Source organism: Corythoichthys intestinalis, chromosome 12 (assembly GCF_030265065.1).
Source record: "Corythoichthys intestinalis isolate RoL2023-P3 chromosome 12, ASM3026506v1, whole genome shotgun sequence".
NCBI classification, from domain to species: Eukaryota; Metazoa; Chordata; class Actinopteri; order Syngnathiformes; family Syngnathidae; genus Corythoichthys; species Corythoichthys intestinalis.
In genome coordinates, this window is record NC_080406.1 from 41,778,776 (window position 1) to 41,794,696 (window position 15,921).

General features: G+C 39.1%; 1 protein-coding gene across 2 annotated transcripts in view; it reads left to right on the plus strand.

Moving 5' to 3' along the window:
* Window positions 1-4,198: 4,198 nt before the first annotated feature.
* Window positions 4,199-15,921, plus strand: part of LOC130927197 (receptor-type tyrosine-protein phosphatase-like N) — a 28,945-nt gene continuing 17,222 nt past the window's right edge. For both annotated transcript variants that reach the window (XM_057852847.1, XM_057852848.1), the window contains exons 1-10: window positions 4,199-4,490; window positions 6,190-6,240; window positions 9,624-9,734; window positions 9,863-9,968; window positions 10,140-10,266; window positions 10,508-10,697; window positions 12,658-12,807; window positions 12,925-13,053; window positions 13,156-13,190; window positions 13,418-13,680. In XM_057852847.1, coding sequence (XP_057708830.1) covers window positions 4,415-4,490; window positions 6,190-6,240; window positions 9,624-9,734; window positions 9,863-9,968; window positions 10,140-10,266; window positions 10,508-10,697; window positions 12,658-12,807; window positions 12,925-13,053; window positions 13,156-13,190; window positions 13,418-13,680 — 1,238 coding nt within the window. In that variant the 5' untranslated portion in view covers window positions 4,199-4,414. The remainder of the gene's footprint in view (window positions 4,491-6,189; window positions 6,241-9,623; window positions 9,735-9,862; window positions 9,969-10,139; window positions 10,267-10,507; window positions 10,698-12,657; window positions 12,808-12,924; window positions 13,054-13,155; window positions 13,191-13,417; window positions 13,681-15,921) is intronic.

The window sequence follows — 15,921 nt, forward strand, 5'->3', positions numbered from 1 at the left end:
GACATCCATTGTGACATGGATGAAAATTTGTGGCCTAACAGGGAGGAATGTTAAGATGTGTAGAAAGAATGGGGGGGAAATCCTGACATGTAGCACTCAAAGTTTAGTTGTGTCGATTTTTTTATGTTCACATTTCTAATTTTGCTTTTTTGTTTGTTTTTTTGTTTTGTTTTTATTTTATCTGTTTTTTGCTTTCTGTATCGCATTGACATGGTCTGTCAAGAAATTGTAAAAAGAGTAAAAGTGTCAAATGAATCTTGTCCAGTGTCTTGCAATCAATCTCCACACACAAAAGTGTCATTTGCAGTTTTCATCATAACGCATGTACACCATCTTCAGCATCAGAGCCTTCCACCAGAAAAACAGTTCAATTGAGAGCATGACAAAGCAATTTGACACGGTGAAACACGGACTTGTCATTCTGACAGCACTGACATGTTCTGACACAGAAATTTATTTTGAGCTATAGACTAAGTATTTTGCACAACAACAAAAAAACTGGCTTTTGCAGGTGTTCCATGTTATTTTGCTACTTGTGCAACATGTTGAGAGGACTGACCAAGTAGTTTCGAGTATTTAAATTCTGATCTGAGAAATATACAAAATCAATTGAGAAAAACTGTAATTATGATTACTGTAATTTTCAGACTATAAGCCGCTACTTTTTTCCTTCATTTTGAATCCTGCGGCTTACAGTCCACTGCGTCTTATTTGTTGATTTATTTGGTTTAATAGGTCACACTTTATTTGCCAATGGTGTCATAAGACTGTCATAAGACTGTGACATGACACTATCATGGGCATTACTGAATGCTTATGACAGATGTCATTAAGTTTCATCTGGCAAATTACATCACTAACTCCATTTACGTCCAACTTGGATCTTTTACATCCATTAAAACGTGAGATAATTTGCCGGATAACACTAAATGACATCTGTTATAAGCATTCATTAATGCTCATGACAGTGTCATGTCATGATTATTATTGTCTAACGACAGTCTGACAGTCTTATGGTGCCACTGTCAAAAAAAAATGTTACCAATTACCATAACTAGCAATTAATGAAACAACTGGAATGGTAACTGAAGAAATAATTAGCACAGAACATGAATTTTGATTGTTATTTACATTTTTAGCACTGCAATGTATGCTAGTAGGCATGTTGGACAACAACAATGTTGACAGCAGGTGGCAGCAGAGTTTGACTGTCTCCCCTAAGGGAGCAGTGAGAGCCAAATTAAGCTTCTTGAAGCAATGAAGCAGCCAATTATTTCAAAGCTTCATGGAGTTTCGTTTGTTTTTTTACAGTCAAATGATCCCGCTGTGAAATAAAGTGCTATCAGGTTAATATCTTTTGGTGTAATTATCCTATAATACAGTGAGGACAGGTGCGGCTTATAGTCCATTGGGGCTAGGTTACTGCCCCTAGTGTCCCGATCACAACTGGCACCACTCTTGCCTTTACTCCCCACATTTTCTCCAACTCTTCCTTCAACCCTCGATATTTCTCCAGCTTTCCGTGTTCTTTCTTCCTGATGTTGCTATCGCTCGGGATTGCTACATCTATCACTACTGCTGTCTTCTGATGTTTATCCACCACCACTACGTCAGGCTGGTTGGCCATCACCAGTTTGTCTGTCTGGATCTGGAAGTCCCACAGGATCTTGGCTCGGCTGTTCTCGACCACCTTTGGAGGTGTCGCCCACCTTGACTCCGGGGTCTCCAGTCCGTACTCGGCACAGATGTTCCTGTCCAATATGCCTGCTACCTGGTTATGTCGTTCCATGTATGCCTTGCCTGCTAGCATCTTACACCCTGCTGTGATGTGCTGGACTGTCTCAGGGGCCTCTTTGCATAGCCTGCACCTGGGTCCTGTCTGGTGTGATAGACCCCGGCCTCTATTGCTCTTGTGTTAAGGGCCTGTTTTTGTGCGGCCATGACCAGTGCCTCCGTGTTGTCTTTCAGTCCGGCCTTTTCCGGCCACTGGTATGTTTTTCCCATGTCAGCTACCTCCTCAATTTGTCGGTGGTACACACCATGCAGGGGCTTGTCCTTCCATGATAGCTCCTCAGGGTCCTCCTCCTTATTGGGCTTCTGTTGCCTGAGGCATTCACCGAGTAGGTCATCACTGGGTGCCATTTTCATGATGTACTCTTGGAGGGATGTAGTTTCCTCCTGGATAGTGGCTCTGATGCTCACTAGTCCTCGGCCTCCCTCATTCCGCTTTGTGTAGAGCCTCAGGATGCTGGATTTAGGGTGAAACCCTCCGTCCATTGTAAGGAGCTTCCTTGTCTTGATGTCGGTAGCCTGCATCTCTTCCAGTGGCCAGGATACGATGCCAGCAGGGTATCTGATTACTGGTACGGCATAGCTGTTAATGGCCTGGATCTTATTCTTGCCATTCAGCTGACTCTTGAGGACCTGCCTCACCCTCTGTCGGCATTTGGTTGTGGCAGACCTTCTAGTTGCTTCCTCATGGTTTCCATTTGCCTGTAGGATCCTCAGGTATTTGTAGCTGTCCTGCACATCTGTTATGTTGCCTTCAGGTAGTTCAGCCCCTTCAGTTGAGATCACTTTCCCTCTTCTGGATACCATTCGCCGACACTTATCTAGTCTGAATGACATCCCGATGTCATTGCTGTATATTCTCGTGAGGTGGATCAGGGAGTCGATGTCACGCTCGTTCTTAGCATACAGCTTGATGTCATCCATGTAGAGGAGGTGACTGATGGTTGTTCCACTTCGGAACCGGTAACCACTCTTGGTGATGATCCGGCTGAGGGGGTCATTTGCAGTTCATATATATATATATATATATATATATATATATATATATATATATATATATATATATATATATATATATATATATATATATATATATATATATATATATATATATATATATATATATATACATATATATATACGGATGGATGGATGGATGGATGGATGGATGGATGGATGGATGGATGGATGGATGGATGGATGGATGGATGGATGGATAGATAGATAGATAGATAGATAGATAGATAGATAGATAGATAGATAGATAGATAGATAGATAGATAGATAGATAGATAGATAGATAGATAGATAGATAGATAGATAGATAGATAGATAGATAGATTAGATAGATAGATAGATAGATAGATAGATAGATAGATAGATAGATAGATAGATAGATAGATAGATAGATAGATAGATAGATAGATAGATAGATAGATAGATAGATAGATAGATAGATAGATAGATAGATAGATAGATAGATAGATAGATAGATAGATAGATAGATAGATAGATAGATAGATAGATAGATAGATAGATAGACAGATAGATGTGGTTCGGAACGGGTACCCGAATCCACTCTTGGTGATTATCTGGCAGAGGGGGTCATTTGCAGTTATATATATATATATATATATATATATATATATATATATATATATATATATATATATATATATATTTTTTTTTTTTTTTTTTTTAATTTTTTAATTTTTTTATTTTTTTTTTTTTTTTATTTATTTTTTTAATCGAGTTAATTACAGCTTAAAAATTTATCGTAAGTAATCGCAATTAATCGCAATTCAAATCATCTATAAAATATGCCATATTTTTCTGTGAATTATTGTTGGAATGGAAAGATAAGACACAAGATGGATATATACATTCGACATACGGTACATAAGTACTGTATTTCTTTATTATAACAATAAATTAACAAGATGGCATTACCATTATTAACATTCTGTTAAAGCGATCCATGGATAGAAAGACTTATAGTTCTTAAAAGATACATTTTAGTACGAGTTATATGTACATGTATATGTAGGGATATTCAAGTAAAAGTAAATGTGCAAAAGTCTGCAAGCTTTTGTTTTTGCCTTGAAATTTCAGCTATTTGCAAACGTATCTGTATTTTGTTAGTTCCCACACATTGAAAAACACAAGTGAGCTACCTAAAAGACTGTCACAGATGGTGTTCCAAGGATAGCGTTTGCGTCTGCACTCGTGTCCCCTTTTCTATTTGAGCTTGGTATGACGCACCTGCAGCTTCGTCCACGGTTCATTTGGTTTTACGTTATTTCCGCAATGGTGCTTCTGGCCCCGCCCCTCCGTCTCATCTTTTACGTCTTCTCAAAAGGAGAATTTTGACTTTTAGCATCAACCCAGGCTGGCTAAGTCACTAATAGGAAGAGGGGTAAAAAAAATAATAATAATAACAATAAAATAAATCTATATTTCCAACCGATTAGAGCTTCACACTACAACAGGCTGCCACAAGAGGGTCGTGCTCCATATGTGAGCCGTCCACACTGGCTCCACAGCCTTACTTTGTACACAATGGAGATTTGAAGGAGAGAAAACAGCAAATATTTTTTCTTCTGGCGTGAAATTTGAATGCACCATGCAGCATCCAAGGGCATGGCGCGCTGTGCTGCTCCTCACCATCATGTTTCACGCAGGGCAGTCGGAGAGATACGGTAAGATGATGGAGATGAGGGATGCATGGATTGATGTTCAAAGTCTGTATGCTTTGGTATACTTGAACAGCTGTCATCCTTTACTTTGACTTCCTTTATGAACACAGTGTTTCTGTCAAAATACGATTGTTCTTCATAAACATTTTTTTAAATATTTAACAGTGGTTAATGATTTGCTCCAGAAAAGGATGTGATAAGGAGTGCTTTTTGCATTTTCTGGTCATAGAGTTAACAGCCATATGTCCAGTACTTAACTGCCTCTGTGCACCTCTCGTATGCTCTCTCTGTTCTATTTGGTATTGTGTTTATTATTTGTTTGAATAAACTCTGTTTTATGATCATATCATCCACGACTGAATGTAAGACAGAAGAAGAGGTTTGCTGTCAATGAAGCTTTTATAAAGTCAAAGACATATATAAATAATACATAAATGTTATACATTGGGTTTATCTTGTGTAACTATATTAATTTAGGTTTATGATATTGCTTTGAATGTGAGATTGTTAAGAATCTATTCAATCGCTGCAGGATTCATTTACACAGTGAGTAAAGAAGTGTCATTTGTAATGATGTGGGATAAACAGCAACTCAACTGAAAACAAGCTGTATTGTATGTGTGGAGGAAATAATTGCCTAAGGAATAAATTGCTTGCATCCAATATACAGATAAGTGTGGTAAAAATGGTAATAGAAATTTGTGTATACAGTACTCTCGTTTTTCCTCAAATGTCTATTGTTTGGCTGGATTAGAACTGCACTGAATCATATGGAGTAGTTTCTAATATCCCGAATAATTTATTAATTGTCATGAAAGGGCCTTAATGCCTCACCTAAGCTGTTTTAAACTCACAATAAACTGTGTGTGATCATAACCTCATTGTTAAATCTTGTCAGTCAAAGCTGAGTAGAGATAATACCTTTGTAGGTGATTCATGATGTATCCACATTTAGTCAAACGCATGCTTGGCTTTGACTTAGATTTGATTTTGATTGTCTCTGACATACAAATGGACAGCAGAGGACTGCAAATCAGAAAGGCAGACAGAAAGAACCATGCATTAGTTGAAACGCTTGTGTCCTATCTACACACCTGCTCATTCACACAAAATGAAAGATATTTATTTCCCTTGAAACCCGAAGAAAAAAGTTGAAACATGAACGTAACATTGACAATTCCTAAGTTGCACACTTTATTCGATAACACATACAGTAGAACCAAATTACATTTATTTGTAGTCAGTTGGAAAAAAAATGCAGTTTACTTTAAACCTGCAGCAATTTCTTTTTAGATTGATTTTTGTATCCCAAGGGGTTTGAACGGTGGTGGAATGTTTGGCACATTTGCCTGACATTTCTGAGTTTCGGGGTGGAATGTTCTCTCTGTGCTTGTGTATGTGTCAATCCCAGCTGCTTCCTTCTATATTTTATTTATCTCATTAGAAAATATTTTTTAGGTTAATTGAAGTCTCTAAATGTCCCCCAGATGTAAATCTGAGTTCAAATGGTTGTTTATTATGTTTGTGTATGCCCTGGCTTGCAACCAGTCCAATGTTCCAACACTTATTATCCTGCGGGTTAGTGATATAGAAAATAGATGGATGCAAAGATGGCTGGATTTGGAAAAACTCAGGTGAATGTCAGACTGTTGAATTCACTAATTTTTACCTGTGGGTCTTGTTTGTTTTTACTCTGGATCAGGCTGCCTGTTTGAGAGAAAACTGTGCTTCAGGGATCAGTTTTGCTCCAATGGTAAGACACACACATTCACAAGCTCACACACAAACATTCGTAGCATTTATGACGAAGAAAACATCCGGTTTTTGCAATAAACATGACTTGTACGGCAAAATCATTTCAAATCAAATCAAGGATTTTGTTCCCTTTAGCATCCCCATGCGTCCATGTCCCACTGTTACCTTTCCACCTTCCTTTCACAAGCTTTCCCGAAGCCCCACCTCCCTACTCTGCTGTCTCCATAGCAACACTGACATCATGTCAGGGTCGACACCCCCACAGTTGTTGTGCTAATACAGTGATGAGTCACTGACACACGCTTACGCACTTCTCGGTGGAAATTGCACTTGCGCACATAGCTCAGCCATAGCACAGAATATAAAATATGCCTGCACATGCAGTCCAGCGGCAGATAGTACAGGTCGTATGTTTACTAACATCAGTAGCTGCCAAATTAGGTTTGGCAGAAGAAGCATCCACATTGATTCAACAGAAAATGGAACTATCTGATACACGTGACATTTCATTCAGTTTTTTTTTTTTTTTTTTTGCATTAAGTTTGCAACAATACACATGGCCTATAATATGTCGAAAGAGAAAATACACTTGAGAGTCTGTATCTTTATTTGACTCTTTATCCCCAGAAACTGGCTCCTTAAAATTTCCATGGAAATAGATTTTGCAGCCAACTGTACTGTGTTTTCTGTCTGTTCGTTCCACAATCCTGAAAAAATAGAAATGAGGCAAAACCATGCAATATTATGCTTATTTTGTGGTTGAAATAATACACTTTGCACTATTTGATGTATAATTACAGGCTAAAAAAGCACATTAATCCCATTTAATCTCCTCATTGCAACAATTCACAGTGTCACCAAGGAAGGCGGGTTTGTGTCAAATTTAGAGGGTGTACCGAAAGACTGCAGTGACTCATCGTTGCGCCAGAAAAATATCCTCTCGCTTTTAGTCATTCTCTCACATTGCAATCTGAAAGTTAATTCTTTTTTCTTTATTTGTAAACATTTTATACACTATGTTTCATCAGTTTAGATTGACAGTTTTTCTCAGTTGCTTTAGTACATTTCTCTGCTCAGACTTGAAATACTCAAAACTACTCTCAATCCTCGCATCATTGTATCACTCGTGCACATCAAAAAAGCAGTTTCTCATTTTTTTGAGCCAGTTGCAGATGTTTTTGTGCATCCATGCACATGGTTTTGTACAATTCTCTGCTGTTTCCTACATTATCAGATGCATCTGTCATGATGGTCAAAATGGATTATCATGGGTATCTATGGAATAACCTCACCACCCACAACATTTAATCATTATTTCATTGCATAAATCTTTAAATGCAAAATAGATTAACGTGTTGTCAGAATATGTCAAAATGTCTGTGCTTATTTCTAAGCATTTTTGTTAATTATTTTACGTAACTTATTTTAACCTGCCAAAATTTGTGATAGTTTGGGACAATGTGAGTTTCCACCACTCCAACATAATCAGGGAATGGTTTGCAACCCACAACAGAGTGGTAATGGAGTTCCTCCCACCATACTCCCTATTCCTCAATCCCATAGAAGATTTTTTCTTCACATGGCGATGGCAAATGTATGATCGCATCAGATGACTCTTCTGGATGCCATGAATGCAGCATGCAGTGACATCACTGCAGAGGCTGGCCAAGGCATTCAAGAAGATTCTTTCCACGCTGTATAGCTAGAGAGGACATCAATACATACAACGTGCACTAAAAAGGTGTCAGTATCCACAGTGGGCGATAGCAAAAGGTGCAAGGCAGGTTAAAAACAAGAACAACACAGGGGGGAAACAAAAGACCAAAAAAACACAACACAGAGATATGGTGACGTTGCCATAAGTGAGAGGAGTCACAGAACGTATTCTAAAAGTCATGAAAAAGTACGACATAAACACACCGGTCATACCACACAAAACACTCTGCCAGATATTGGTCCATCCAAAGGACAAAATCCACTCAGAAAACAAATGTAACTCCATTTACAGTATGAAATTCCATGCAAATCATGCAATAAATCATATATCTGGGAGACAGGGAGGAGCTTTGTTACAAGAAAAATGGAACACAAGAAGGAATGTGAAAAGGAGACAACAATGAGACAAACAATAAAAGAACATGCACAACAGGAACATCACAAATCAGCCATCACCGATCACTGCAAAAGGGAAAACCACATCATAGACTGCGAAAAGGCCTGAGTCAACTGCACTGAAGACAACAAACATCAGCGTTGGATCAGGGAGGCCATTAAGATCCGCAAGCGGGGCCCGAGGACCATCAACATGGACAAAGGGGCGTCCATGCTCTCTTCTACCTGGACTGGCATCTCGGAAGAGTGGATGGTCAGCAGAGGGCGTGACTCACCTGTCAATCTGACAGGTGAGTCACGTCTTCATCCATCAGCTGATAAGAAGACGCGTCACACTAACAACGGTGACTCTCATGAAGGCGGAAGTGTCCGCCGAAACATGTCAGGTATTTAAACCACCATTAACTATTGTCTGAGATAAAAGAAAAATTCGACTAATACATAAGTGCATACAAAATGAACTCAATACAACTAGTAAAAGTTTACACTGAATTTTGTCCAGTCTCTTGCACTCAATCACCCACACACAAAGGTGTAACTTTTAACTATTATCAATACTAAACCATCTTCAGCATCAGAGCCTTCCACCAGAGTAACTATTATAGTGAGAGCATGACAAAGCACAATGAAACAACGACTTGTCATTCTGACAGCACTGACATGTTCATTGACACAGAAATTTAGTTTTGAGTGATAGACCAAGAATTTTGCACAAAAAATGGCTTTTGCAGGTAATCCATAAATCCATGTTGTTTTGCTACTTTTGCGACATATTTTGAGAAATGCACAAACTGTTTTGAGAATTCTGCTCTCAGAAACGTACTAAAGCAATTGAGAAAAACTTTAAAAGGGAAAATGTATCTTTGTAAAACACAACTAAAGATGATCTAGATATAGTCATGCTTTGCCCATGAGGTTGCAAGCCACTGACTTGAAGCCAGTAAATAGAAAATGTTCAAAATGACAATCAGTGACAGCAAGAGGCCAATGTTGAGGGTACTTTGGCAATCAGGATAAAGTGTGGGCTGTACTTCAATTGCATGAGTCACTGTTAAGTGCTACTGTGGTCATATGGGACAGAAAGGTAGCATCAGGAAAGCTCTGCATATTTTATACTCCATGTAAATAGAAGGCAGCATGTTGCAGAGATTGGGTGTTCACTTTTAATGAAAATGGACAAGACGATACTTTTACATAAAAGATGATACATGTTGGTGTTTTTTTTTACTACAATGTAAATTACAATAAATGTGCATGTGCGTTTACCAGATGGGCTCTTTGGTCAGTGTCACAGTTCGAAGCAGGACCGGGTCCAGTACCAAGTGACAGTTCCTGTACTGAAAAGAATGCAAGAAGTCCTTAAACAGCTCATGCTACAAGGCGAGTTTGAGTTGAGACAACTCAACATAAAATCACATATACACTGCACATATAAGGTATATATGGTGGGGTTTTTTTTAGATTACTGTACTTTACACTCTGTCTGTACTCGTTATGCATACATATAGGTCTTTCCTGGCAGGATGACCTCACCCAGTATATTTTATCTAAGGAACTGAAGAGAGTTCCTCATGTCACCCAGTCATCCAAACCAAATTCTTCTTCATATTCTCCGTAAGTACTCTCTAGCTGCAGTCATGTTTACGGATAAAGATCAAAAGTCAAGAGGGGTGTCTGATCAATCCCGTAAATCCTCCGTCTGCAGTTTAACTCCCCTTGCACTTTATCTGTAATCTACCATTCCTTGTTCCATCCTAATCCTTTTGTTTCGGGCTCGGATGTAAGGTCCAAACAGCACATCTCCAAGTCAGGATCTGCAGCACCTGCCGGCAACTACGTGGACTACGCTGATCCTGCTCAGTCACCAATATCGATGCAGGCAGCCTACTTCAACCCTTACACATACCAGCAGGTTAGACTCACACAGTCCACCATACATGTCTTCATTTCATAGCTACTTAAAAGTAAAAAAAAAAAAAATTCAAAATCCTTGAAAAATAATACAAACATTTAACAAACTGATAATGTTGCAGTGTGCATGTCGGACCACCGAGCAGCATTTGGCACTCAATCTATGTAGCAAATACTTTTGCTTAAATTAACCTTTAATTGTAAGAACGTAAACAAACTAGCAGTCCTCTCCCCGATCCCAGCACAGGCACCAAGATGAAGCAGAAAGCGGACTCATTGGAGGAGGAGGCTACGCCCGTCCTTCCGTGTGGTCGAAGGCAAATCAGAGAGAGCGAGAACGGGACAGGCAGCTCCTCCAGCAGGCATTGTCCACGTATTTGGCATCTGCACCATCTTATCGCCATCGTGGGCCAGCATCCTTGGCTTCTGCAAGTAAAGACATTACTGATATTAGCTCTTTCAGTGGCACTGACAATGATAGAGATCCAAAAATGTGGTTCTTTTCATCCTTCTGCGGTGAATTTAAGTGAGTTTGTCACTAGTAAACTTTCATTCCATTTGAACAGAGAGGGCTGGGAGTGAATGACCTGCTATCATTTGGTACAACCCTCCCAGTTCAAATGGATTGGATGTCTAGCAATGTCAATGGCAACCGATGAGTTATACCGTAATTTTCAGACTATAAGCCCGCACCTTACTATAAGCAGCAACCTATTAAATTTGACACGAAAACGGCATTTGATCATAGATAAGCCCCCCCAGACTATAAGCTGCAGCTTTTCTCACTGTATTATGGGATATTTACACCAAAACATATTAACCGGTAACACTTTATTTAACAGTGGTGTCATAACACTGTCATAGGACGGTCTTAATTATGACATGATATTGCCATGAGCATTAACGAATGCTTACTGCCAAAAGTTGTCGGAAGATACTTAAGGACTTCTGTCATCAGCATTCATTAATGCCCATGGCAGTGTCATGTCATAATTATGACGGTCTTATGACAGTCTTATGATGCCGCTGTCAAATAAAGTGTTACCTATTTACCCAAATCATAGACTTCATAATATATTGACAGGACACAGGGCGCTGGGCCAATTGATTGGGGGCCTGTCTCCGTCAAAGCTGACCAAGTGGAAACACAGACAAAGAGATTTTTGTGTTGAAAATTCTTCTGAATAAATTCTTAAATCCCTGAATTCTTTATAGATATGGACGTGAAACAGTCTCGATTCTTGGTTAAAAGCAAAAAAAAACAAAAAACGGGCAGTTAGCATTTATTTTACGTAAATACTAGTATGTCGAATGTGCTGCTAGTCTTTAAACCACTGTGGCACCGCCTTATCACCACAAAGACCTTTTTACGTTGAAAATTCTTGTGAATAAATGCTTAGATCCCTGACTTCTTTATAGATATGTATGTAAAACAGTCTCGATTCTTGGTTAAAACCAAAAAAAAAAAAAAAACAGGCAGTTAGCATTTATTTTGCGTAAATATGTCGAATGTGCTGCTAGTCTTTAAGCCACTGTTGCGCCGCCATATCACCACAAAGACATTTTTAAGTTGAAAATTCTTGTGGATAAATGCTTAAATCCCTGAATTTTTTATAGATATGGACGTAAAACAGTCTCGATTCTTGGTTAAAAGCAAAAAAAAAAAAAAAAAACCAGCAGGCAGTTAGAATTTATTTTACGTAAATATGTCAAATATGCTGCTAGTCTTTAAGCCACTGTGGTGCCGCCTTATCACCACAAAGAGCTTTTTACGTTGAAATTGCTTGTGAATAGATGCTTAAATCCCTGAATTCTTTATAGATATGGACGTAAAACAGTCTCGATTCTTGGTTAAAAGCAAAAAAAAAAAAAAAAAAAAAAACGGGCAGTTAGCATTTATTTTACGTAAATATTGCTAATTATGACGCCAATGCCGTAGCAGTTAATTTCTCCCATTGATTTTTTTCACGTTTCAAAATGCATACATGCTACTAAAAATATAATAATTACCTTGAATCCTCGAACAAATCACTCCTGAGACAATCCTTCCTGTTTGTATGAGATACAGCTTTCGTATTTTTTCAACCTAAATCCAGCGTTGGATCGCTGCATGTGTTTGAGAATAACTGAGATCAACTTCGACCGACTGAAGCGGAGTGTGGAACGACCCCCTACTTGAAGGCGTGGCGCAGTGACTGGGGAATGTGTCCCGTCAATATCATGATGAAGTCCATGCCCAAATAAATCAACAAATAGGCTGCACTGGACAATAAGCCGCAGGATTCAAAATGAGGGAAAACAGTAACGGTTTATAGTCTGAAAATTACGGTAGATAGAAATATTGTGACGGACCTATATTGGAATTTGTTTTTTTATAATAATGTATTCTCAGGCCTGCCTTACTATGATGACTTGCAAATGGAGATACCAGTAGACTATGCAGAGGATTACACCCTGGAGGAGAGACTTGGATCTACTAACAGGCAACCGCCGCTCCAAAATAAATTCTCTCAAGTTGCCAGGACTCCGTCAGGAAACAATGGTGAGGGAAAAACAGAAATGCTAAGATCTTTATACATTTCTATTACAAAACCTAGAACAGTTATTTGCCATTGAAATTGTGTTGTTCTTTCTAAAAGTATGCTCTATATTCTGTTAGATGGCTTGCTTCAGAAAATGTCAGGGGTCTTACAAAGGTATGGAGTTGAGCCTAAAGAACTCAGCCAGGAGCAGCTCTATAAACTAGCCCTCATACTGCAGCTTTTGCAGGCCCAAGACAAGACACAAGGTATACAAACTGGTTTACCATCCTCTTGATGCATGAAACTTGAGTTGAATGTACTTTGTTGCTTTCATTTTTTGTTTGTTTGTGTCTATCTTTTCACCTTAGATCCCGATGAGAAGGACCTCGTCACTCTAAAGGAGGTATGTAAACATCTATTTAATGTAGGGATTTTCGTTAAATTAGTTTCTGGTTACCCAGAGATGGTTAAGTTGACTCGGTTTTGAGACTTGATGTCTAAAATGCGAGAATTGATATAGAACTGAGACTTACAGAATAGATTATTCACTTTGACTGGGTGCAAAATCCTCATTTCTATAGCTATAGTTTGTCCAATTGCAGTCTCAACCTGTCTTTTTTTTCTTAATAGATGCAACTGTTAAAAACAGACAGCATGTCAAGGAAACCAGAGAAGCTTGTTTCTGTCCCCATTGCACCTGATGCCCCTCAGGCCCCCCTACCAGTGTCAGCTGTAACCATGCCTACAACAAAGAGCATAGGGCCCCCTCTGTCTGCCTCTCACACACCATTGGTTGTTCCTGAAGAAGGGGCAGGTTTGAAGGGGGAGGGAATTCCACAGGTTGAGGCTGTAGGGGATAAGGAAGAGTATGGCTACATTGTCACCAACCACAGGTCAGTATTACATCCTAAATCACCATGTTTTGTAGTGCTTCATAACTTCACTCTGAGTACCGCCTCAAAAATACTCCTAAAATGATGTAATAGGTCTAAGTATTCATTAAAAACAAAGCTTTCGTATCAATATTTAGCCACTGGAACACTATGTATGATTTGAACATTGCGATGCACCAACGCTAACGGTGGCAGGATAGGCCAGGTGTTGATAATTTTGCAAGTATGCATCAGCATCCCATTAGTTTAAATATCATGTTTTATTTTTTCTTTTATCATGTATACCATATTACTGTGGTGGTATGGGGAATTTACTGTGCATGTACTTTTTGGGGGGGATTTTCTTCTACTTCTATCGCCATAATAATTTTTTCTAAGTTATCAACACATAGAAATGATGATAAATTATGAACATTCAATGTTTTTTTTCTGCTCAGTTTAGGGTTGCTTAATCAAGCAAAAAATTCAGCTATGTCTTGCCAAAAATGCATGTACTGTATCTTAAAACTATTAATTCTTTGTATCTTAACCCCTTCAGACCTAAGCATGCTGCTGAAGAACATGACGCGTACGCATCTCTAAACCAATAAATACATGGAATTTAGTTGCTATTGCCACTTTTGGGAGATAATTGGATTAAACTTTACCCATTGAAATCAAATCATGACTTTTGGCACACCCTCACTGCTATTTTTGGCTCTTTAAAAATGGCTGACCAAACGCAACTTCAAAAAGGGCAAAGTAAAGTGCTCATTTCTCATTAAAAACACATTAACATAAAAAATAACCAATAAAAACATGAAATATCCCCGACCAAAAAATTGCACTTTGTTATGGTGTTTGAGTCAAAATCAGCGCAGATTTCTTTTTTTTTTTTTTTTGCCCAGCAGAAAAATGCAGTTCTGAAGGGGTTAAAACGTAATTCTTTGAGAGGAAAAAAAATATTCTGGCGGTAAGGCTCGAAGGCGAGCGTCTGGTGTGCGGGCCTGTATCCGTGGGGCCTGGTCGGGCACAACCCGAAAAGGCAACATGGGTCCCCCATCCTATCGACTCACCACCTGTGGGAGGGGCCAGAGGGTCGGGTACGTAGGGAGTTGGGCAGCGGTCAAAAGCGGGGCCTTGGCGTCGGCAGTCCGACACCCAGCTACAAAAGGTAACACTTGGGACATGGCGAAGCTCTCTATTTACCAGTCAAACTACAGTCATGTGAAAAAATAAGGACACCCCATTAAATACTCAGTTCTTTATTAAAAAATGTTCACATATCAGTATCTGATCTTGTTTTTCTATATCTCTGGAAAAGAAAGTGATTTAATTGCAGGTAAACAACAAAAATTAACATTGTTTCACTCATTAAACCAAATATATCAACAAAAATGCATATTCTAACTGAGGAAAAAAGTTAGGACACCTTATCACCTAATAGATAGTGTTACCCCCTTTTACCCTTGTAACTTCAGGGAAACTATTTTTGTAGCCATCTACCAGTCTTTGACATCGGTCTGAAGAAAGTTTGCCTCACTCCTCAACGCAGAGTTTCAACAGGGACTGACGAAGTGAGAGAGAACACCATGGTGAGATCAAAGGAGCTTGCTGAGGCCTTCAGAAAGAAGATTGTAGACGCTTATGAGTCTGGTAACAGATTTCAAAAGACCTCAAGAGAATATAAAATCAGCCATTCCACTGTCTGGAAAATAGTCTACAAGTGGAGGACATTCAAAACAACTGCCAATGTGCCCAGGTCTGGCCGTCCAAGCAAGTTCACCCCGAGAGGAAACCGCAAGATGCTAAAAGAAGTCTCCAAAAATCCTACAATGTTATCACAGGACCTACAGCAGGCTCTTGCTACTGTTGAAGTGAAAGTGAATGCCTTTACAATCAGACTTCACAGGTTTAACCCTAACGGGAGGTGTGCAACCTTTGCTCTCCAAGAAGACCATGAGGGCCAGGCTGAAGTTTGCCATAGTGAATGTAGACAAGGACCAGGACTTCTGGAATAATGTTATTTGGACAGATGAATCTAAAATTGAATTATTTGGACAGAGAACAGAGGACATATTTGGCGTAAACCCAATATAGCATTCCAGAAAAAAAAAACTCATACCATTTGTGAAGCATGGAGGTGGAAGTGTCATGGTTTGGGGAAACTTTGCTGCAGAAGGACCTGGCCAGCTCACCATCATAGAATCCACCATGAATGCTATCATGTATCAGAGGGTGCTTGAGGAACATGTGAGACCA